This window comes from Haliotis cracherodii, unplaced genomic scaffold (genome assembly GCF_022045235.1).
Source record: "Haliotis cracherodii isolate W230 unplaced genomic scaffold, xgHalCrac1.p SCAF_13, whole genome shotgun sequence".
Lineage (NCBI taxonomy): Eukaryota > Metazoa > Mollusca > Gastropoda > Lepetellida > Haliotidae > Haliotis > Haliotis cracherodii.
In genome coordinates this window covers 34,210,090-34,235,266 of record NW_027266268.1, presented here as the reverse complement: position 1 = coordinate 34,235,266, position 25,177 = coordinate 34,210,090, and the positions used below count along the sequence as shown (strand labels likewise).

The window sequence follows — 25,177 nt, the reverse complement described above, 5'->3', positions numbered from 1 at the left end:
TTTGGGTGAAGCACCTTAATAAGGCACCAGAATAAGTCACCTAATAAGCACCACACATAGTAAGCGACCTAACCCACTCAGACACAGAGGCTTCAACAAAACGGAAATTTGACAACTGGTAGTCTAAGTGAGTGAGTGAGTTGGAATTAACCCCGCATTTAACAGTATTCCAGTAATATCACGGCGTGTCAGCTTAATGTTGGAGAAAAGCCTGAAGTGATGCAGGTCTCAGACGTTTACCACTTCGGTGAAACCCACGAGCACGGGTATGGTGCAGAAAAACCTGGAAACAAAATCGCGGTGAACCGGGATTCGAAAGCACAACCATAGGTTTCTAGCGTGCCCAAGGGACGCAACTCTGCAAGTAAATCACCCGTTCCCCGGTAGTCTAAGTCACGTACTTTCTGTACCCTCTTAATTCTTTGCTAATTCAAGCAAAACCATTTCCATAACCTTAGAAAATCTCTACCAAAAGCACCGTCAAATGTGCGCCTCCGACCAAACCATGAGCATCGGATCATCGATACACCTGAAGCTGAACCTGAGCATTGTCACCGACAGTGTCATGGCCCAAACAGTTTCTCTTTTGTCGGTTCAACATGTTAAGTAAGTTAGTGATATGGATCAGGGTCAACATGATCGCCAGCGGACACATCGACATGATTCATGTAAATTTAAATGACAAAACTATCTCCATAACCATACGAAATCTCTACCAAAAGCACAGTCCATCATACAATTCCGAGTTACATCTTGTCCCTTCATCAGGTAAGTATTAGGAAAGCGCATTGCGATATAAATGGTACTAAGGGCTTGGATGGCTGATCAAGATATCCTTGTGCATACGAAGAACAGGTCTTTAAAAACATCACCTTCTGTGCAGTCATATGCCTGCATGCATCATGCAGGGCAGTAAGATGCAACTCGGTACATAGCTCACATGGTGTCTTTAGGTTACAGTCCTCTGGTTTATGTTTTCTTGCACATCGAAAACATCGATCTCTCAACCAAGACTCAACTTCCAGATCAGAAAGTTTCTTAAATTCAGCATGTATTCAGAAAATGATCAGCTAATATACATTTAGGACAGTAGCCCTTGTACTTTGGTTTGACCTTGACCTGTTGACCCTGTTGTCTGCCATTTGAAGCATTTTGCTCAGTGTAGAATGTTGATGCAGAACTTGTTTCCTTACTTTGTTGACTAGAGACAACTGTTCGTCGAAACATTCGCTTATCAGACTTCATGGAGTCACTCCTTGGCACTGCTTGATGAGATAATCTCTTGGCCCTTGATTTCAGCTGTAACCACTGGTCAAGGTGGGTCAAATTGTTTGTTGCATTAGAACCAGAATCATACAGTCCCTGTTTGATACAGTGCTCTGTAAAGTTATCACGCATCCCATGTGGAAGCTTGGTGATCAGAGTTGACACAATGTGAAGCACAATAGAGTTCAGCTCCACTCTGCATGGATTTCATCATCCCAACTAACGACTGTATACGTAAGGCAAAGTTCTCAAAGGCATCAGAATCTCCAAACCTAATTGGTGGACTGTTATGCAAGGCACTTATCTCACTCTGAATCAGTTGTCCCGCACTACCATATGTGCGTTGCAATTCCTGCACAGCTTTTGTGTAAGGAGTAGGGTGAAACATGAAGGCCTCAGCAAGCTGTCTTGGTTTATTACCAAGTTTATCCAATAATAGTTGATACTTGTAAGTTTCAGTCAGGTGAGGATGAACTTATTTCCGATCGTGTGGTCATTATTTCATCAAGTTCATGATTCATGCCAACTACATAATCTGACAAATAGGCAGGTGGTCGTCTGCGCCTGGACGAAAACCGGACGGGGTGTCCGTCTTTTGAGCGCGACCGTCTTTCACCGGGAATATCATTGTCATCACTGTCAAAGTTCATAATTAGGCACTGTACTTACATATCCGGCTCGCGGGACCATGAAATGAAGACGAAGAAGTCCTCGGCAGTTATTCAGGCCATTTAATGGCAGTTTATTCATCATCATAGTCATAGGCAAGGCATGGCAGTTTGTCAACACACGCACACGGATAGCACGTGGTTACATTAAAAAGTATGAAACGGGTGCATACAACTGTCGAACCGAAACGGAATGGCAGACAAACGAAATCACACCCGACGACATGTACACAGCATCAGCAATAGGCAAACAGCTTTACTGTTCTTACTTTTATCGAACAGCATTCATTCATCACTTTATGACACCTATATAGGCTGCTATGTCTACACAAGGTGGTATTACTGACCAAAGTCCAGAAAACCTAATGTCGGGGTGTCATTGAAGTGGTAAGCCTGTAAGACCTGCATCATTTCGGGCTTTCCACCTACATTAAGCTGACACGCCGTGATATAACTATCAAACTGTTCAAATTTCACTCACTCAGTAGAGGTATAGGTGAGAAGCCACATTAATACAATGACGATGAAGTGACGTGGCTAAGTGTGATAACAAAGAGCTGACTGTGGTAATAATGTTACACAAGGGAGGTGTCCATGAGCAGTTCAAGTACAGTAGAGTGAGTGAGTGAGTGAGTGAGTGAGTGAGTTGGGTTTAACGCCGCTTTTTACATTATTCCAGTTATGTCACGGCGTGTCAGCTTAAAATGGGTGGAAAGCCCGAAGTGATGCAGGTCTCAGACGTTTACCACTTCGGTGAAACCCACGAGCACGGGTATAGAAACCTAGAAACATAATCGGGGCGAACCGGGATTCGAACCCACAATCATAGGTTTCTGCACAGAACAGCGAATCGCGGCGCCTTAGACGACTGGGTGACCTGTGCCTCCTCAAGTACAGTAGAGTACTGGGCAGGTAGACACCTTGGTCGCTCTAAAAGGCTAGCTTCTTTCCCTGGATTCCAATACCGTTACTTGAAGTTTTCTCTTTGTCTTTTGGTATGGAGAATTTTGTCTCGTTGCAATGTAATGTAGGATTGTTGATGATGTACTCCGAGCTACCATACATAAAGATGTTAATTGCATCAGAGGTCGTTTTGTCTGGTGGCTGTGGGTCGTGAACAGATGTGAGCTCGTCTTGCTAGGGTTGAGATGATTCCTTTATGGACTTGAGGTGGGTGGTTGGAGGCATAGTAAAGATATGCCAAGAAAACTCAGAAATCCCTCCACACACAACCTGCACGCTTTGCGATCAGCCTTCCCTAAGTTGGAACTGATAGCCACAAAATTCAGAGATTCTTGAAGAAACAGACCAATTTTGATGTAGTCTTTAAGAGAAGTAACACCATTCAAAACACCATCAAAGCCACAGGAAAAACACCATCCAGTCAATAGCAAAAACCACCAGGAGCAGTGTACCACATTCCGTGTAATTGTGGACAAGTTTACATTGGTGAAACACGAAGGGCCCTTCAAAACCCGAATGAAAGAACACCAAAGCCCAGTCTCCAGAGCTGACTGCACGTCAGCCCCATCAGGCCGTATCCGTGACAACCCCCGTGACAACCACCGTGACAACCCCCGTGACAACCCCCGTGACAACCACCGTGACAACCACCGTGACAACCCCCGTGACAACCACCGTGACAACCACCGTGACAACCACCGTGACAACCCCAGCCACAGCATCCAGTTGGACAAAATCAAAGCCCTTACAGCCAACGTCAAAGACTTCAAAATCAGAAAGTTCCCATAAGCCATCAACATCAAAAGACTCCAACCATCAATCAACGGTGATCAGTGCTGTTACAAACCCCCTGCTGTACATAACAGGCCAATACACTCCATTGTAGCGCCATCCTAATCTACTCAGCTGTATAAACACTGCCTCATACCTGTATATATGCTTGTCAACATACTCTGTACATCACTTGCTTGATGACTGTGTTATCTAGAACCTACACTGAAACGTCTCTCCTTATTGTGATAAAGAAGTTGTTCATCCATACATCTTATCCTCACTTAGCAGCAGTAGTAGCAGTAGTAGTAGCAGTAGTAGTAGCAGTAGTAGTAGCAGTAGCAGTAGTAGCAGTAGTAGTAGTGGTAGTAGTAGTGGCTGTGATATTGTGATTTTAAGAAAAGGAAGAGTTATATGTAGGTGAGGTGAAATGGGGTTTAACGTCGCGTCCAAGATTATTGCACTTACATAGCGACGTGCATGCACGTGTGTGTGTGTGTGGCTGCTTGTACTAGTCCGGACTGATGCCGATTTATAGTGCTAGCACACTAAGATACCATGCTGCAGTTTAACATGGATACCCCACTGAGACACAGTATACTGACTCCAAGCCGACCAGTCCTTGTTTTAGCCCCTTAATGCCGAGCGCCTGACAGGGGTAACAAGTACCATATTATAACGTCGTTTGGTATGACGCGGCCGGGAATCGAACCACGTAACTTCCGCTCTCCGGGCGGACGCTCCACCACTAGACCACGGAGGCGGTCTTGCCTTGGGAGACATTTAAAGGTGAATATATGAATGTTGTTCGGGACTATACATGTATATACACTCTTCAAAAAAAGAAACACATAGTTAACAAATAAGGATATTTATTAAGCGGATGTAAAAGTATCTACACAGAATATGTGTGAACACAATCAAATGAAATTAGACACAGTGATCGACAAAAGCATTGTCGTTATTGTCAGCATTAATTCAGTTCAGTCATTGCACATGTGTAGCCAAAAGGGGGCTTCATGGTCAGTACCTGGTCACACTACCTCTTGCAGCCGTCACTGCTCGACACCTCCTTGGCACAGATTGCACAAGCCGTCGGATTTTTTCGTGGGGAATTCATCGCCTTTCCTCCTGTAAGGCGTTGGCGAGTTGTGCCAGTGTGTGGGGACGCTGGTGACGTTGACGGACGCGTCGATCAAGTTCATCCCACAAATGTTCAATCGGATTGAGATCAGGCGATTTGGACGGCCATGGAAGGACATTGATGTTCTCATTAACAAGGAAATTAACTGTTGCACGTGCTGTGTGGGGCCGAGCGTTGTCATGTTGGAACAGCTCCCTCTGGCGGTCCAAAGTTGGGAGGAGGTGAGGACGCAGAATTTGGCCTATGAATCGGTTTGTTGTAAGATTGCCCTGGACAACCACTAACTGTGATCTACCCATGTAGGATATGGCTCCCCACATCATGACACTCCCTCCACCAAATCGCTCCACCTGTCGAACGCAGTTCGGTGCAAAACGTTCAGGTCGACGTCGGTATACACGTTGTTTTCCATCCCGTCGTTGAAGAAGAAAACGTGACTCATCGCTGAACCAAACGCGTCGCCAGTTCCTGAGATCCCATGTCTGTACTCTGTTGCACCACCGGATACGTCGTTGACGGTGTAGACGTCGCAAGACAGGTCCAACTTTTGGTCGTCTCGCTCGAATTCCCACTTCCCTCAGACGATTTCTGATGGTTTGGTCGGAAATTCTTCGCATACCAGGCACTTGTCCTGCAGTGTCCGTTGCTGTAGCAAATCGATTCCGAAGGTGATGCAACCGGATGTACCGATCCTGAGCAAGGGGGGGGGGGGGGGGTCACTCTTGGTCTTCCACTTCTGGGATGATCTTGAGTCGAATTAGTGCAGGTATATCGATCTCCATAGTCGAGATATGGTGCTTTGGTGAACGTTGAAGTGTCTTGCAACGGCAGACTGGGACTCCCCTGCTTCCAAACGTCCAATGGCGATATTTCGGGCAGCTGCAGTTAATCTTGGCATTTTTCGATCTCCGTTAACGTCAGAAAATTCGTTATGAACTGATGAATTTTGTACGATCTTTTATAGTCCGTGTCTCTACTCTTGTTTGCAACATTTTGCACGTGCATTGTGCTGAAAACGTTTTCTGAAAGGAATTTCCGTACATCCTTTTCATTTTTGCTGATGTGTTTGCGCGCAATGCACAACAAACATGACATGATTAACGGGAATCAAACATAAGAATTGTCTTTATGAGGATTGCTGGGAAAAAAATATAATTGGAATTCTCAAAACACCTATGCGTTTCTTTTTTTGAAGAGTGTACATTGAAATATTAATCACAAGCACATGAAATGTAAGTGCATAAATTCTTAAGTTTAAGTGTTAAATATATTAAAAAGAGTAAAAAAGTCTTTCTTTCAATTGTATGTCTGTTTTATATAAACGTAGCGTTGTGACACCTCAGATTTTCTTGAACTGTTTGATTGTCTAATACAGCCGATGGGGCTCTTGAAAATTTTATTCTGTCGAAAAGGTTCGCCTGTAAAAGATTTCTCAATGTGGGCATGTCAACGCCAGTATGATTCATGGTGAATGTGGGAGGTTTCGCTATATATATATAACACGTTATACTCGATGACCCCGCTGTCTATAAATAATACCATACAAGCTCTGTCCTGAAACAACAGGTATGTTTCCTTGACGAGATCTGTCTAGAAATGCCGCCAGGTCGTAATAATTGACTGTGCTTGGCAGGAGTACTGAAGATTGGTTGGTTGGTTGGTTTGTTGTTTAACGCCGCACTCAGCAATATTCCAGCTATATGACGGCGGTCTGTAAATAATCGAGTCTGGACCAGACAATCCAGTGATGGACATCATGAGCATCGATCCATACTATTGGAATCGATGACACGCATCAACCAAGTCAGCGAACCTGGCCACCCGATTCCTTTTACCGCCTCTTACGACAAGCATAGTCTCCTTTACGGCAAGCATGGGTTGCTGAAGACCACATACGCCTAGTCGAGAATGTTAAGTGTTAATGCTACACATGGAAGCGTGTAGGAAATTGAATAACCTGATGGCAATTCACCAAGCCTATCTTTTATGATTCCATCGTTAAGTGTCCATTTGATGTTTGATTGTGAATCAGCAAAGCGACATTTTAAGGGTTCTTGAACACAAGGCCTGAACACAAGCTGATGAAACACAAGACAACGCTCAGCAAACCTTAACATTGTTTTATGAACATGTGTATGACGTAGGGAGCCACTGTTTTGTGTCAAAAACGTGAGTGTACTGTACATTAAGACACTGTTGATGCTCGTTGTTTGATGTTCAATGAACACATTGTCTTTTCCAGCGGACATATCGATACTAAAGAATGACACATATGTCAAGTTGAACGAAGGATGGCGACAACATGTATCGTATGCCACGAATAAACATGAAATACCTGCCTTTTCTGGGTTTCGAATTTCAGGTTAATCGATATTGTGACAGTCTTTGAGACAAGCCTGGGTAATAGCAGTGATATATAGTTTCTCTGAGATGTACTTCATTTAACGGGTGGGTGGTCTGTCAAAATTGTTGAATTGGGTGTGTACTTCAAATAATGGATGGATGGTCTCTCGAAGTTGCTAAAAGTGGGTGCGTACTTCAAGCATAGGCGGGTGGTCAGTCATAATTGTTGAATTTGGTGGGTTCTTCAAATAGAGCGTGGGTGGACTGTCTAGAGTTCCCATGGGCATCAACTGCGTTCCCCTACTTGCTTATCTGTTTCTTTATGTATATGGGGGGCACGGATGGCCCAGTCGTCTAAGGCGCCGCGATTCGTTGTGAAGAGTTGCGTCCCTTGGGCATGCCAGAAACCTATGATTGTGGGTTCGAATCCCGGTTCGCCCCGATTATGTTTCTAGGTTTGTCAGCACCATACCCGTGGTCGTGGGTCTCACCGAAGTCACTTCGGCCTTCCTCCCACATTAAGCTGACACGCCGCGATTTGACTGTAATAATGTTAAAAGCGGCGTTAAACCCACTCACTCATTCACTTTAAGTATATGAATCAGAATTTAAAACAAGAGAAATTGGCCAAGAAGTTTAACTTAAGCTTCAAGCATATCGATGATCTGATATCGTTCAATAACCACCAAAGAACAAATTCCCCTCCATTGATTTTCCACCTGAACTATTAAAAAATGAGAACGGTTTTTCTTCATGTGTTTCATATTTAGATCTATGCATAACGATTCAGAGAGTCAAAACGCTCTCCACAAGAATGACTTCAACTTTCCAATAGTGAACTTTCGCTTTATGTCGAGCACTATTGCTGCAGCCCCAGCCTATGGTGTCACATTTTGAGGTGCAATCGAGCATACTCTCTGTACCAAGATGTCAAATCCTTGCTCAGAAGTTGTTTGATTAAGGTTAAAACATCCATGGCCTCAGTAAAGCTTTCAAAAAGTTTTGTTGTAGACATGTGGAGGATATTTCCAAATTTGACGCATCAGAGACAAACATAATGTCTGATGCAATTCCCTATTTTGACTTGTACCATATGTTCCCGTGTGTTTTTTTCAGGTGAGCAATTAACGCCGCTTTTAACAGTATTTCAGTCATACCACGGCGTGTCAGCTTAATGTGGGGAGGAAATCCCGAAGTGATGCAGGTCTCAGAGGTTTACCACTTCGGTGAAACCCACGAGCACGGGTATGGTGCTGACAAACCTAGAAACATAATCGGAGCGACCCGGGATTCGAACCCACAATCATAGGTTTCGGGCGTTCGCAAGGGACGCAACTCTGCACAGCGAATCTCGGCGCCTTACACGACTGGGCCACCCGTGCCCCCGTTGAGGCAAGAGTAAACATATATTATCAAATGGGTCACCAATCGAATACTAGTGTGTCAGTGTAGTGTAAATATCTTGAAATTCACTTTACAAATAATAACTTTTTTAAAACTTCTATAAAAGCAAATTGTGAATCTGGCACGAAGGCCATGTACTATGTATTACGTAAAAGTCAAACATTTAATCTATCCATAAAATGTCAATTATAACTCTTCGAGGTGGTAAAAACCAGCTCTATTATATAGTTGTGAAATCTGGAGTTTTGAAAATTGTAAACAAATTAAATCTTTTCACGTTAATTTTGTACATAAATTACTTCCCATTAAGAAAAGTACACCTTTATACATGCTGTATGGAGAACTTGGAAGAGTACCTTTGATTAATTCTGCCAAATATCGAATGGTATGTTTTTGGGGTAAGGGTTTATCTGGCAAAGAACAAAAGTTATCAAGAATTCTATATCAAATGTTATATAATGAAGCCTGTACAAACAATAGCTGTAAAAAAATAGATTAAATGTTTGGAAAGTATTTCAATGTAACGGGCTATAGTTGTATTTGGTTAAGCCAACAAGCAGTTCCTCCTAATGTCCTTAAATCAATCATTTTGTTAAAAGTATCTGATATAGCAACTCAACCGTGGAATGCGGAGATTACATATTCTTCTAAAGGTATCATATATCGCAAATTTAAAACTGAGCTCGTCCTTGAAAAGTATTTATTATTTATCTCTTTCTCGTTGGCTGTAAAATTCCTTTTGTTTAGAACCTCATTTCACCATTTACCTATTGACCTAGGTAGGTGGCACAAAATCCCAAATCAACGATGTTGGTGATGAAGTCATTATATGTTTCTTTGTCCTTTTTAAAACCACAACGGAAATTACGCGTTCCAATTTCATATGCTAAAAACCCAAATGTGTTTAAATTTAAAGAATTTTTTAATTGTAAAAAAATAAATGTTATTAAAAAACTCTGCACATCCTGTAATGTTTTTACAAAAACTGTAAAACCCGCCATCTTGTGTATACACTGTTTGCAAATTTGTACCTCATATGCCGGGGATCCCGGGCTGATCGTCAAAAAAGTTCTGTTCTGACGAACTAAATTTGGAAATAAAAGACTTCAAATAAATCAAAGTCAAATACGTTGTTATATATTGTTAGCGATGAAGTATTTCTGATGCTCAGCTACAGATCGACAAAGCATATTTTTATTCAAAAGTATATTACCGATGTTGCATTAAGTTACAAAACAATAAAGCATATGCTTTAATATCAATGAAATATAGCGGAGTTTGTTTAAACTGCTCTGCAAAGTTTGATCGTAAGGCTGGAGAAGAAAAGAAAAATCCACATTCAAACTTTTATTGATTCCCTTAAGTAACAGTTTTGTAAAGTCACAATGTAAAAGCTGCAACTGATGCGTGGCGTTGCCAAGGGAAATGAAAGGTTTGAACGGACAGGAGTCTGTCTTTTCGCAAACATTGGTTTTATTTGTAGATCAGCGGAAATTATAAAGATCAAAACGAAGATCGAAACCTTCAGCTTACATCCCCCACTGACAAACAGCGTTCATCGTTTGACACGGCAGCGACGTTGACGTCAAATTCAACGTGTGCAGCCATGCGTTGCGGATCGACGTTGGCAAACTATTACAATGATAATTACAGCTTTATTCGCGTCGGAAGCGTTGTGAAATGACGCATTGAAAGCGGGTAAGATTTGGTCTGCGAAGCTTACACGACATCCCAATGAATATGTAACTTTTGAAAGCGGTATTGTTTAACGAGTGGTCGTTGCAACACACGCTTGAGAACAGATTATATTCATTTTCACAAAGCTACTGAGGAGCGAATCCATGAATCTGGTTATATTTAGCATCCAAACTGCTTCAGAGTAAATAAAACGATCTATGATTGTTTTGACCATTTGGTTAATTGAAACAAAATATCGAGTTGATTTCACAGTAGCAATTATAACATTGATGTTCCGAGAGAAGGCAATACAAAGTTAATCGGGAGATTTCCTGTATGCGCGCGACAATCGACAAGCTCCGTCATCCTCCCAGCTACTCCCCCACCACCTAGCTACTCCATCATGTCCATCCTCGCTCCTGCATCCCTGGAACAATAGGTGACGATGAATATAACTGGGCGTAGCCTTCAAGTGACGTTGGTATAAATTGGTATAAATAGCCTGTGCTCAATATCCGTGCCCTCTCAGACGACAACCAGCGCCATCAACATTAGAAGGTAAGGGGACAACCTATGGTTACTAATCACATTTCGTTTCCTATTGCTATTTTGTGAATTCGTCTTGATAGGTCAGATATACTGTAAGCCTTTCATCAGCTATTGCACTTTGGTATTGATAACCTTTCTAATAGTCGTAGTTATTTTTGTTCGTTTTTCTTTGAAAGTATAGTCTACGACTTACATTGTACTTTTTGTTGTTGCTTTTTATCAAAATGGATAGAAGACACTGGAGCTGATGGAAAGGTGATCGCCATTAGGGGAAAGTTTACTATTGGAAAGTTGAAGTCATCCCTCTTGTCATACAGTCTTTTGGGGAGCTTTTTGTCACTCTTATTTATGTATAGATCTGAACATGAAACAACTTAGGCGGTGTCACTGCTCTCTTTCATTCTAATTCGGGGATAAATCAATGTAGGGGAACAGGCTATTTGACAGTTACTGAAGATATTAGATCATCGATATCCCTGAAGCGTAAGTTAAACTTTTTGGCCAAATTCACATGTTTTGATTTTCATAACAGAGAAGAAATGTTTACTCGTATGCGTAAAGTGAAGGGATCAACACGAAGGGGGGGGGGGGGCAATTCGGGCCTCTTGGGAAGCCTACTTATTTCAAATGTCCTACCCCTAAAGTTCCCAGAGCTGTTACCTATATTGAAGTTCAGCATTCATGTATTGTTTTCTCAGAAAACCTCGGATGACATTTGTTTTCATTTTTGACAAACTGTTCTGAACCCTGAATATAGACCTACAACTATATCTAAGGTCACTACGTTTTATGTCAAATTCCCCATGGGTCCAGGAATGAAGTTTGTCGTTAGAGTTAGTTGTAGACAGTTGGGAAATCATTTGTGTTCACATAATTGGACCTGGTGGGGCGGGGTGCGCTCACCTTTTCGCGAACTTCTAGAGTCATCACTATTTGATAATTATGGTTCGTTAACACTTGCTCATGATACAGTTTGAATCGTAAATCGATGTTGCTTTTTGTAGATGTTGCTTGTGTCTTTGGAAAAGTTTTTTCGCTTTCATTTTCTGAAACTGCAAAATCCTTTGAGTTTTTGCGAATCTGCATGGTATTAATTCCACGTGTCACAAATACGTTCTGTGAATATAAACAAAATCCTTCCTTGGTTGTATTAGGGTTTAAGTTAATCTTTGAGACAAGGTTTTGGGGATACATTTTCTGGAGCCAGTAGTATTTCTCTCTTTGTGCGGATTATTATAGAGCTTTTAATAACGTCTATTGAAAATGTGGTAAATGGGCCTGAATTAAATGTTGTGTTAAGTGAGATGCGAACGGTGTTCTGTATACGATGTGTTAGTCAATATACGTGGATACGTTATGAGTAATGTTCTCTCAATTATCACATCAACAATTCGAAATTACCTGACCGATATTAGTATCTGAGGACCAGGAACGGGACAATAAGTGATTGTCCTCCCGGTGTCAAATATATCCATCATTATCACACTTGTGTAGGCGTTTAGAATTAATCCCAGCTAGCAGCACGCGATTAGCACCGTATGACGTTCAGAGAGCGTTTATTATTGTTGGATAACACGAAACAGAACAGCCTTGGACAAGGGGGCCTAGAAATAAATCTGTTCAATTCACTCGCAAAGAAAACTCTCGAAGTCTACATCTATATTTCAAAGGAAAAGAAATCAGCTTTGAAAATCACGTGGGTGTTTTCCAGTGGCAAATTGTCTTGTTTTATAGATACAATAATAAAAACATTTCAAAGATAATTAATTCGATAAGAAAACTCAAATATCGTCCCCACAGAAATGCTATTAAAAATATCTATAATATTTTTATCATGATTATTTGACAGTTACTCATAAAAACATGTTCATGATAATGTTGGGGCGGTCGGGTAGCCTCGTGGTTGAAACTTTCGCTCGTCACGCCGCAGACATGGGTACAATGTGTGAAGCTCATTTCTGGAGTCCCCTGCCGCGATATTGCTAAAAGCGGCGTAAAACCATACTCACTCACAGACTCATGATAAAGTCGGACTCCTACAATCGATTTTGTTTTATGAGTGAGTGAGTGAGTATGGTTTTACGCCGCTTTTAGCAATATTCCAACAATATCACGGCGGGGGACCATAGAAATGGGCTTCACACATTGTACCCATGTCTGCGGCGTGACGAGCGAAAGTTTTAACCACGAGGCTACCCGACCGCCCCAACATTATCATGAACATGTTTTTATGAGTAGCTGTCAAATAATCATGATAAAAATATTATAGATATTTTTAATTGCATTTCTGTGAGGACGATATTTGAGTTTTCTTATCGAATTAATTATCTTTGAAATGTTTTTATTATTGTATCTATAAAACAAGACAATTTGCCACTGGAAAACACCCGGGTCTTCGGCGTGACGAGCGAACGCTTTAACCACTAGGCTACCCGACCGCCCCTTTGTTTTATGAATAGGTGAAAGGTTTGTCGCTTTTATTTTTATACGCACGTGAAGTACAGATGGTTATACGGAAGGACACAGTGAGGATTAGAAAAAATGCAATTTGTATATTGCACGCAAGGTGGCTGGCCTGCCCCATGGTATGCCCCCTCACGTTCTACAGACTAGGAACCCTCAGTTGAGCGTAGAAAGAAACGTAAATTTATTTTTTTTCTCCAAAATTAATCACGATACGGCTCCGTCCAATCTAACAGATATACTACCAAAACCGTTGCTACAAAAAGTCTTTGTTCGAGAAACTCTGCAACCATCAGTGTTCCTCTCACTAGACTAATACCCTGTTCACATGCGCCTCTATACATATGCGTGTATAGGTGCATACGTGTGTAGAAATACATACGTGAGTATACGTGTCATGAGAACGCGTTTACTCATGTGTGTATATTTACACCAGGAGCAGATTGACATCATGTCTGGAGCAGGTGCAAATGTAAATGTACATTTGCACTGTGTGTATATGTTGCAATGTGAACGTTTATGTCAACGTAAGGGGATGATCTAATTAATATCTGTTCGTTTGCCAACACCAAACAAATTGTCAACAGTTGCCAACTTTTATGCGTATATATACGGAATAGAGCGGACGGTGCTTTCTTTTGGTTTCAAGGAGTCAAAACTTTATGTACAAATTAAATCAAACACATGTTGCATGAAGTGACTCATCAACTTTGATTGGAAAACAACCTGTCGTGAACAGACTGACGAATATGTGTGCCTTCACAATTTCCATACTTTATTTACACACCTGAGATGCTTTTCATGTGAACGCACAGTAAATTTACATATAGGCACGTATGTATAGTTACACATGTGTAAAAGTACTTACGTTAGTAAATGTGCATGTGAAGGGATATAAGTCAATTCGCTGTTTGGACAGTGTTAATGTGACAAGGCTCTGAGTGGGATTATGGAATCAATGAGTTATCTAAGAAAGTGAAATAATAAATGTTGATAAAGTGATGGGTCTGTACTGTTTCTTTATATAGTTGGAAAAGAAATTTTCGTTTGTATCTTTGTGAAATATCTGCATCGACCTCATTTTGATAAATATCTAAGATGCTCCTTTACCTCCAGATAGTTTTGAGGGGTGCACCATACACATGTATGATGCAAAGAAGTAGAGGATCAAGTGAAACGGTAGTCAAAATACATTTGCCATGAAGGAGTTCCACTATATTTTCTGACATAATCAGATCCGGTTTCTGTATTTCAATATAAGTAAGCCATTTTGTAAAAAAATATATCAACTATAAACTGTTTACAGAAAAGAAATACAGGAAACGATTTATACCAAACAATATTCAGCAAATGTATAAACATTTCAACCATTATAATAAAGAATCATTTATAATCATGTGTATAATTATATATGTTGTAAGTACACATAGAGGACACTGACTAGTCACGACATCCTGACCTTGGATGTGTTAGTGTGGATGCAGTGGCATGTATGTAGCTAAAGGCGGGAGATGAACTAGATCATGCTAACGCCATGTGCTAAGCTTGGAGTGAGTACAGCCGATCCGTCACGAATATTGCAAACCACTTGAAGCCAATAAAAAGGTGTTGATCGACATTTTGACAAAATTCATACTTTTTTCCAGTACAGTTTGAACAACAGGCAGTAAAAGAAACAGAATCTCTGTTCCTATAATCCAGTTCACCATTGAAATTCATTTGCTTGAAGTATGACTAAGTGTTAGATATTCGGGCACCCCTTTTATCTTCCTTTATAAACACCCGGAGACTTCATCCCATTGGGGAGGGGGGGCGGTAGGGTAGCTTTATGGTTTTACGCCGCTTTTAGCAATATTCCAGCAATATCACGGCGGGGGACACCAGAAATAGGCTTCACACATTGTACCCATGTCGGGAATCGAACCCGGGTCTTCAGCGTGACGAGCGAACGCTTTAACCACTGGGCTATCCGACCGCCCCTAAATACCCCCAGTAACAACTGCTGTTGCCTGATCCCCCTATATACATCAAGTATACTTCTAACAAGAGACCGCCTCCGTGGTCTTGTGGTAGAGCGTCCGCCCGGAGAGCGGAAGGTCCGGGGTTCGATCCCGGGCCGCGTCATACAAAAAGACGTTAAAAGATTGTACTTGTTGTTACCCTGTCTGGCGCTCGGCATTAAGGGGCTAAAACAAGGACTGGTCGGCTCGGAGTCAGTATACTGTGTCTGAGTGGGGTATTCATGTTAAACTGCGGCATGGTATCTCAGTGGGCTAGCACTATAAATCGGCATCAGTCCGGACTAGTACAAGAAGCCACACACACACATACACGTGCATGCACGTCGCTATATAAGTGCAATAATCTTGGACGCGACGTTAAACCCAATTTAACCTCACCTCACATCTAACAAGAAATTAAGGGACACCCAATTGTTTGATCTGACTTTGTGTAAATGTGTTCTTTACCTTTTGGGGGGCGGTCGGGTAGCCTAGTGGTTAAAGCGTTCGCTCGTCACGCCGAAGACCCGGGTTCGATTCTCGACATGGGAACAATGTGTGAAGCCCATTTCTGGTGACCCATGCCGTGATATTGCTGGAATATTGCTAAAAGTGGCGTAAAACCATACACTCACTGTTTATCTTCTTGAATAGTATATAATATATTGTACATATGTTTACACTGTATCGCCTTGTGCATACCGTGTTGTGGTGTATATGTTAATATGCATTACCGTATTCGATGTAATAAGCGCCCAGGGAGCTCTCAAAATTAGAAATAAAGGGGCTCTTATAAGAATGTTATGTTGGTGAAAAAAACCACCAAAGTTGAAAGATAAATTTCGTGGTTTATGCTGACAGCCTGAAATGTTCATATACGACAGATATATTTTTCAAGAATTAAATTGCCCATAATTAAGGATGCATAATACACACGAGTGCGTATTTTTCGCGAATAAATAAGTCTTTTGTACATTGATCAATTGGAAGGGGTGCTAATTTGGATTGTTCACTAGCCAATATATTAGTAAATATCACCGTGGGCGCTTATTAAAGCGGGGCGCTTATTACGTCGTTTTAAAGTACTCTGTATATAGTTATGTATTTTCTGACAAATGTGTTATATATTGTTCCTAATGCCAAGCGCGGGGATGAGCCTGTTGCAGAGATCCACCAAACGTTTACGTTGATAAAGAACATTAGCACAATTGATCGCTTTGTATTTCTATACTGCCACGACCGCCTCCGTGGTCTATAGGTAGAGCGTCCACCCGTAGAGCGGAAGGTCATACCAAGAGACGTTAAAAGATGGTACTTGTTGGTACCCTGTCTGGCGCTCGGCATTAAGGGGCTAAAACAAGGACTGGTCGGCTCGGAGTCAGTATACTGTGTCTGAGTAGGGTATTCATGTTAAACTGCGGCATTGTATCTCATTGGGCTAGCACTATAAATCGGCATCAGTCCGGACTAGTACAAGCAGCCACACACACACACACACACGTGCATGGACGTCGCTATATAACTGCACTAATCTTGGACGCGACGTTAAACCCCATTTCACCTCACCTCACCTCACCTCTATAATCCTTCACGTTAAGAGGTCGTTCAATTTGTCTTGATCAATAGCATTAGTGCCAAGAAATAGTACTCCCATGTTTCGTTAATCGGGAAAATGATCATCTTTCCAAACATCATCGAGCCACCATTGCTCACATGGAGAATGAATGGTCTGGTGTTCATATACGAGTTACGGTTGTTGAGATTAATGATGGGCTCCAGCTGCCACGATCGTGAAATCAGAGCGACATGTGTAACTAGCGGAATTGTATGCAATACGCTCCTAATTGATTAAGCGATGTCAGATTCAATAAACTTTCTATATATTTTTCACCAATTCGTGTGGCCTTATTAACTTTGTCATTACACGTCAATGCGTGCGCTTCACTCATTTTTATAATGAAAGGTTTTCCGAAATTAACCTGACAAACTTCTATTTTCCATTATGTAATAAAAAGACTGATGTTCAATGAAACAGAGACACAATTTAAGTGGGGCGGAATATTCCCTGAGTTTTGTGAGATGAAATGAAACAGATTAAGAAGAGTTTGGAAATGGATCGAGAGATGTAGAGCTTAAAGGTTCATTTACTCTTTGTTCACAAATATCGTAACAATTAACATCGTTACTCGCACTTGCTGCCTTTTGGGCACTGAGTATTTAGAATCAAGAAAAACAACAACCTTTCACACAACGAATAACATATCCGTTTCCGATACTGAGGGCTAAACCTTCAAAGAAGCCATGTAGGTCGGCCCTCCTTGTTAAGGTCTCTAGAGTGAGTGAGTGAGTGAGTGAGAGAGTGAGTGAGTGAGTGAGTGAGTGAGTGAGTGAGTTGGGTTTAACGCCGCTTTTAACAGTATTCCAGTTATATCGCGGAGTGTCAGCTTAATGTGGGAGGAAAGCCCGAAGTTATGCAGGTCTCAGACGTTTATCACTTCGGTGAAACCCACGAGCACGGGTATGGTGCTGACAAAACTAGAAACATAATCGGGGCGAACCGGGATTCGAACCCACAATCATATGTTTCTGGTGTGCCAAGGGGACGCAACTCTGCACAGCGAATCGCGGCGCCTTAGACGACTGGGCCCCCCGTGCCCCCTAAGGTCCTGGAAGTGACACCAGTGCCAAGTAAAGGTGGTTCACATGCTGTATTATCCCGGTCATTGAGTCGCTATTCTATTAAAAGTATATGCTGCAAAATTGCCGTTCAAATGACAGTCATGAGCGAGATAAATTCTGTAAATAATAAATATTGTGCGAGAGAAAATCTTTTCTAAATAAAAAATGTAAATAATAAATAATGTGCGAAATACATTCTGTGCTAAATAAATAACGTTAATAATAAATAATGGGCGAGAGAAATTCTGTGCGAAATAAAAAGGTAAATAATTTTTAAAAAGTGCGATATAAGTCTGTGCTGTGTGACGGGTGTCAAGGATGGGGGAGGATACGCTCCCCTTGTCGCGAACACCTGGTATCATCACTATTTGATAGTGATTCATAAACACATACTCATGATATAGTCGGAATCCCACAATCGACTCTTCTGTTTTCAGATTTCTATTGGATTTTGTCGCTTTATTTAATCAATTATTATTAAATAATATGAGAGGTTAATATGGTGACGTCACTTTCGAAACGAAGCCTCGGTGGCGAGGGCGTTCGTTGTATTTATCATAACAGGATAGAGATGTAATAGAGTATGACAATAAAATTCTCCTTAACAGGATGGGTCCGGAAAAGAAGCGAATCTTGATTATTAAACCTCATTGAAAATGCTGTGAATGAAACCATTTAAATGATCCTTATTAACGAGCTTGACATTGTAAAACGAATGGGAGTATTTGCTGCAATTTGATTGGTTGTAAAACGTGATTAAATATGATTCGAAGGCCCGACGTCTCCTTGACTGCGCATGAAGTTTCACTGCGTATAAATACTTTTCTTGATAATCATATATTTTTTTCTCAATCCCAAATTTGTAAATGGAGCCATTGGCTTGGTGAAATGGATACAACGTTAATTAAATTTTACGTTTTATCAACATTTATCAGAACAACCTCGATATAGTTGCTTTTTCCCCTCACTTTGCTAACCAGGCAGTTCATTTGTCACAGAGGCATGTGACGACATACAATCTACTTTGCAGTCTTCGTATCCAGGATAACGTTATAACATTCAAAAGTGACGTCATGCCTGTCCCGAAGCTGTTAGAAGACTTTCTTCCTAAAACGACTGATAACTTTATAATGTCAATAAACATTCTGTGTTCTCAGATTTGAGGTTTAGGTGAGTATTCGATGCCCAGAGATTTTGACATTTGAAACCTTCGACTAACGCCCTTGGTTTCGAATGAAAATACCCTCAAATCTGATACCACATAATGTTTATCTCCTAATTTTTACAGCTTGAACATGTATTGGAATTTATAAAAAAATATGTGTATACTTCCAATAATAAATCATGTTACATTTCCGGAGATGCAGATGTTTCTGGATGATATTGTCGAATAAATGTTTAAAACATCGACCACTTCAATAAAAGTGAAACAGGCTTAAAGTTGTCGAACAAAATGGCGGCTCCCTTTATCCCTTCGGACTGTCTGATTGGTCAGTCATGTAGCTTGTTTGACATTTGGCGAGAGCTTAATTGTGTGGATCGTTGCTCATGCTGTCAATCACTGGAATGTCAGGTACATACTCAATTATTAACAGACTGCATCGATTTACCTGCAATGTTGCTGAATACGTCATTAAACAACAAGCAAACAAAGACACTCCAGCCCTATTTGTGGACCATCGGGTTTATATCTCGAGGTACGGAAATCGAGCACCGGGCGTTATTTAGAACAGGACCAAATTGTGGTTGCATTTCGTTAAGCACATGCTTTTTTTGACCACCGGGAGTTCTGTCGAGATACATACATGTCGCGTTTGACCCTCGGAGTTCAGTCGAGATAAACACATGTTTGGTTTGACCATCGGGTGTTCAGTCGAGATACATACATGTCGAGTTTAACCATCGGGTGGTAAGTCGAGATAAATACATGTCGAGTTTGAACACGAGTGTTAACTAGATATAAGCACAAAGCGAGTTTAACGATCGGGTTTTTAGTCGGGATAATCACGCGCCGATTGAGGTGAGGTGAGTTAGGTGAAATTGGGTTAAACGTCGAGTCCAAGACTTTTGCACTTATATAACGACGTCCATGCACTTGCGTGCTTGCGTGCGTGCTTGCGTGCGTGCGTGCGTGCGTGCGTGCGTGCGTGCGTGTGTGCTTGTACTAGTCCGGACTGATGCCGATTTATAGTGCTAGCTCAGTGAGAGACCATGCCGCAGTTTAATATAAATACCCCACTCAGACACAGTAAACTGACTCCGAGCCGACCAGTCCTTGTTTTAGCCCCTAAATGCCGAGCGCCAGACAGGGTAACAACAAGTACCATCTTATAACGTCGTTTGGTATGCCGCGGCTGGAAAATCGAACCACGTACCTTCCGATCTCCGGGCGCCGATTGAGAACTAACGACAGTTGTCTGTGCTATATTTCCAGATCAGCTACGATGAACCCACGAGTCAGCCAACTCCTTCTGTCTTTCATTGTCTTCATTGCATCCACGTGCCTTGTGATGTCTGCAGTGTTCCCTAGCGACGAAACTGGAGACTTAAGTGTCACTGGCTTACAAGACAAACGGAACTTGCGGGACGGTGAGTAGAGTCTTAGAGATTTCATTTCAAACGAAAGCAGTTGGTATCCTGTAGCTCGTTTCACAGGAGGCACGGGCATACACACGATGCGACCTTAGCAGTACTTGCAATGAACCCCGGAATATTCGGGTAATAAATGGTCTCAGCAACCAACGATTGTCATAAGAAGCGGACCCGTGAAGATCCGGGGTAGGTCTTCAGCAACCAATGCGACTATACTTGTCGTAAGGGGCCACTAACGAGATCGGTGGTCAGGCTCGCTGACTTGGTTGATGCATGTCATCGTATCCCAATAGCGATGACCAATGCTCATGATGTCAATCACTGGATTGTCTGGTCCAGACTCGATGATTTAAAGACCACCGTTATATAGCTGGAATATTGCTGAGTGCGATGTTAAGCATCAAACGAACAAACATAAGAAGCGACAAGCGGAATCGGTTAGTCAGACTCGCCGACTTGGTTGATGCATGTCTGGACCAGGGCCCTGTTTCACAAAGCGATCTTAGCGGTAAGATGATCGTAACTCCCATACTTAAACATAGGCTTAGGACAGTCGTAGCGCTAAGATCGCTTTGTGGAACAGGTCCCAGATCTGATTGTTTTAGACTGCCGTCATATTGCTGCAATATGGAACATTGCCCAGTGCAACAACACGAAAGGCATTGACGTTGTTAATTCTGACAGACTGCTACGACCGCTTCGTGCAAACGGGCCCTGGCTTCATGTCCCCTCAGAGTGCAATGCTGGCAGTATTGTGTACCCCTGCCGAGATATAGCTGGAATATTCCTCGTACCCTACTATAGTACAGTTTCAAAAGATTCTCATTGTGAGTGAATGCATTGGTGATAACGTCGCTTTGAACGGGGCGATTATGGATGTCATAAGGAAAGGATCCAATTTTATGATTTCTTAAAAGTAGTGTCAGTTAAAGGAAAGAAACATAAAGTAATAAAGACGGTGAGGTGAGGTGAAATGGGGTTTAACGTCGCGTCCAGGATTATCGCACTTATAAAGCGACGTGCTTGTACTGGTCCGGACTAATGCCGATTTATAGTGCTAGCACACTGAGATACCATGCCGCAGTTTAACACGAATACCCCACTGAGACACAGTATACCGACTCCGAGCCGACCAGTCCTTGTTTTAGCCCCTTAATGCCGAGCGCCAGACAGGGTAACAACAAGTACCATCTTTTAACGTCTTTTGGTAGACGCGGCCGGGGATCGAACCCCGGACCTTCCGCTCTCCGGGCGGACGCTCTACCACTAGACCACGGAGGCGGTCAAGTAATAAAGAAAGTTTTTTCTAAAGGAATTTTGGGGATATATTCCCTCTGGCCACTTACTTTAAATGTTCCCGTTACATTCCGGACTCGGTTGGGATAAAACAAAAACCTGAATATAACGCATCGACATTTGTGACATTTGGTTAAGGGCGGGTGTTAAACAAATCATAAATATCCCGCTCAATACTTAAATATTTTTAAATTCATCTCAACAGAGGGTATAGGATATGGGTGCGTCATCGCCATTATGCCCAGCTATTTATCAATTAAGGGCCCTCACCGATTATATGAATCTGTCCTTATACTCTCGATCACTGGTTGCATGTGATACCTTTCGCCATTATACAGATTCAACTTACCGCTTCGTTGATCACTATACACCTTTTCATGCCCCGAGTGTCACAATAGAGAATTAGTAAGTATGATTGCACGACGCATTTGTCAAAATACCAACAACATGCACATATTCCCTTAACGTGCAGGCACACTCTCCGTGGTCTAGTTGATAAAGCGTCGGGCCGGAGAGCGGAAGGTCTGTGGTTCGATCCCTTGCCGATACCATGCCTTGCGTTCGGCGCACACACACACACACACGAACGCGCGCACACACACACACACACACACACACACAGACAGACAGACAGACACACACACACACACACACACACACACACACACACACACACACACACACACACACACACACACGCACGCACAAACACACACACGGGTATATACGTGAGATAATCTTAAAAGCCATCCCATCTGACCTCACCTCAACTTAATCTTCAACTCTTTCAGAAGTGTATGGAATCCTGTAGGGGACATTCTCGCAATCTCGACAGCAATTTCCGGGACAAGCATTATGTGCTTAATCCGTTGTACAAACCCGGCAAGCGATGGCTTAGACCAACATCAGTATCCCAAAAGACACGCAAAGTGATGTAGGCTTGAGTTCACAATGATAAGTTTGAAACTATAACATATTTCATCTATTCACCTTTTCACCTGTGAATCGGTTCGGTAAAATTCTACCTTACACTCAAAATCGTGTTTTAATATCGTGTTTTAATCAATTTATAGGGGTTATTTTGAAAATCAAGTTTTCAAAGTTTGGTTCCTCCCTGGGGTATTAAGCGGACAGTCCCTATGTGTCGTCTAATCTGTCGATTTTCACCATTCTTTTTCTTATTGAAACTCATATATTGCAGATAAAAGCGACAAATCATCATTAATTATAAGCGTGTGGTGGATAGGACAATTACATGGTTCATGATTTAACCCTTTAAGAGAGATTATGTCTTTTAACGAGATTAGACAGTGAACTGATCACAGATGACAAATCACAAATCAGGTGAAGTTCAGCAACGTTGGTCTCGGAGAGTAGTTGGATGGGTGACCACTTGACTCCTGAGAGTTTCTAGGGCTTCGGTCCTGTCCCACACTGAAGCACATGTACCACATGTTGTGTCTCCTTAGGCAAGTGGCTTTGTTCGGAATGTGCCTCTGTTCACCCAGCAGTGAGTGGGTACCCGTCTTTGTGGACTCGAATATGTCGTTTCCATATTTTAAACCCCTCGACGACTGCCTTTGTTTGTCTTGCCTGGGGTTCCCTAAGTGTAGCAGTATGTTATCTTGCCCTCAATTACAGAGGGCGTAGATCGATGCTCATGATGTCAATCACAGGATGGTTTGGTCCACATACAGCCCGCCGTCATGTAGCTGGAATATTGCTGAGCGCGGCGTTAAACAGGAAACAAACAAACATTCACAGCGGCCATGATGAGATTCTGATACTCTGCTAGGGTGTAGCTGTCAGGTTTGGAATACTATTTACGGTCTTGCATTATCTTTGTTGTAGACATATCAAAGATGCTTCTTAAGAACTTGAGGTTTCGGGATGCGGAGGAACTTGAAGAACCAAGTAAGTGTACGATTTATTGTCATTGTCTCATCCGTGTTGTGTTGACGTGGCTGTGAGGTCGAGATCGCCCCATGTAAGGACCTTTGTCTAGGGGCGCCACACCAGTGCTTGTGGGTTTCACTATAATTTTAAACATCTACACACTTTGGAATTTCCTCCAACATTAAGATAACACCGTTATAGAATGTAATCTTGATGTACTCCTCGTGGTGATTTCAAGCCAATCGGGACATGACTCAAAGAGAACGGTCGACACATATTGCATCGTCAACATTTGGTATATTTTGAATAACACTTTTTTAGTAAAATACAAACCATTGTACTTCTTGGGGTTGAACCCACACTCTCAGAGTCAAAGTCAGGGATCTCACCCACCGATGCTTCCACAAAAATGGAAATCCGACAGCAGGACCCACTTGCACAACGCGATCTTAGCGATAAGACTATTGTAAGCCTATGTTAAAGTATGGGAGTATGGGAGGTTGCTTTGTGCAAGTGGGTCCTGGTCGGCTAGATCAGGTACTTTGTGAACCTCTCTGATGAGTTTAAATTGGCATGGCATGGCTCCCATGTATGAACGCACAATTCCTTTTCAGAAAGGTGGTCAAATGTAATAAACGTTGTATTTGGGTTTAAGAAAGTACAATGCCAGTACTTTTCGGGAATTGAGCCCCATCCGGCACTTATTACATCTGTATCTCACAACAAACTAGTATATGTCCTAGTATTGTTCTCTAACGTTGTTATGAATACAACAAGCATCACGGCCAGCGCAGAACATATGTGGCCTTCTTCTGTGTATTATAAAGCCCTAGTCGCTGAATGCTCATTGAATTCTTTCTCATTTCAGTGGCCAAACGACAGAAAATGCTGGTCAGCAATCTTGCCGCTCTACTTTCGGGTCTGAAACAGCGCCAGGCTGAACCCAACATGCGCATGCCCAGTCTGAGGTTTGGCAAATAAGTGCCCGGATGTACCGGATGAAGTTTCAATATGAGATCGCTTTAATTTTGACACGTTATTTCAGGCCCTATGTTAGCGGTGCACACTAGTAGTCCAGAGAAGGCCGTCGTGAGTGACATTGAAAAGCTTTCTGCATGGTCCGGACGGACGAATCTGTATATGGGGAAAATGCCATGTTGATATGAATCAATGTTTTGGAATAAATATTTTTTGCTCTTTGAATAATGTCTATGGATTAATCTGTGTGGGCGTTGTTGTAGGAAGATGAATGAAGACTTTTGTTTGGCTTACTGTTAGATATAAACCGCTCTAACCTGGCGAATTATTACAAAATCAAAGGGAAAGTGCTTTATAATGAACGCGCCTTTCTTGACAATGCCCTCATAATGTATGACTTTGTAATATAACGTATTGTACAATTTAAACTCGTTCTGCCTCTGTAATAGTTCATGCGTCACTGGTAAAGTCGGGAGGGCCAATAAAGA

General features: G+C 42.0%; 1 protein-coding gene and 1 pseudogene across 1 annotated transcript; both read left to right on the top strand.

Moving 5' to 3' along the window:
* Positions 1-8,691: 8,691 nt before the first annotated feature.
* Positions 8,692-9,639, top strand: LOC139458637 (uncharacterized; annotated as a pseudogene).
* A 1,034-nt stretch (positions 9,640-10,673) lies between these two features.
* On the top strand, positions 10,674-25,177 carry LOC139459220 (uncharacterized). The gene is made up of 4 exons (XM_071240674.1): positions 10,674-10,794; positions 20,362-20,516; positions 23,667-23,729; positions 24,580-25,177. Exons 2-4 carry the CDS (start codon positions 20,372-20,374, stop codon positions 24,690-24,692), a joined length of 321 nt encoding a protein of 106 aa, XP_071096775.1. The 5' UTR covers positions 10,674-10,794; positions 20,362-20,371; the 3' UTR covers positions 24,693-25,177.

Excerpts from the sequence above, each read along its gene's own strand:
- LOC139459220 (XM_071240674.1), top strand. The coding sequence starts at position 20,372 with ATGAACCCACGAGTCAGCCAACTCCTTCTGTCTTTCATTGTCTTCATT. Across the intron at positions 20,517-23,666 it reads CAAACGGAACTTGCGGGACG|ACATATCAAAGATGCTTCTT; the intron begins GTGAGTAGAGTC and ends TCTTTGTTGTAG. Across the intron at positions 23,730-24,579 it reads GGAGGAACTTGAAGAACCAA|TGGCCAAACGACAGAAAATG; the intron begins GTAAGTGTACGA and ends TTCTCATTTCAG.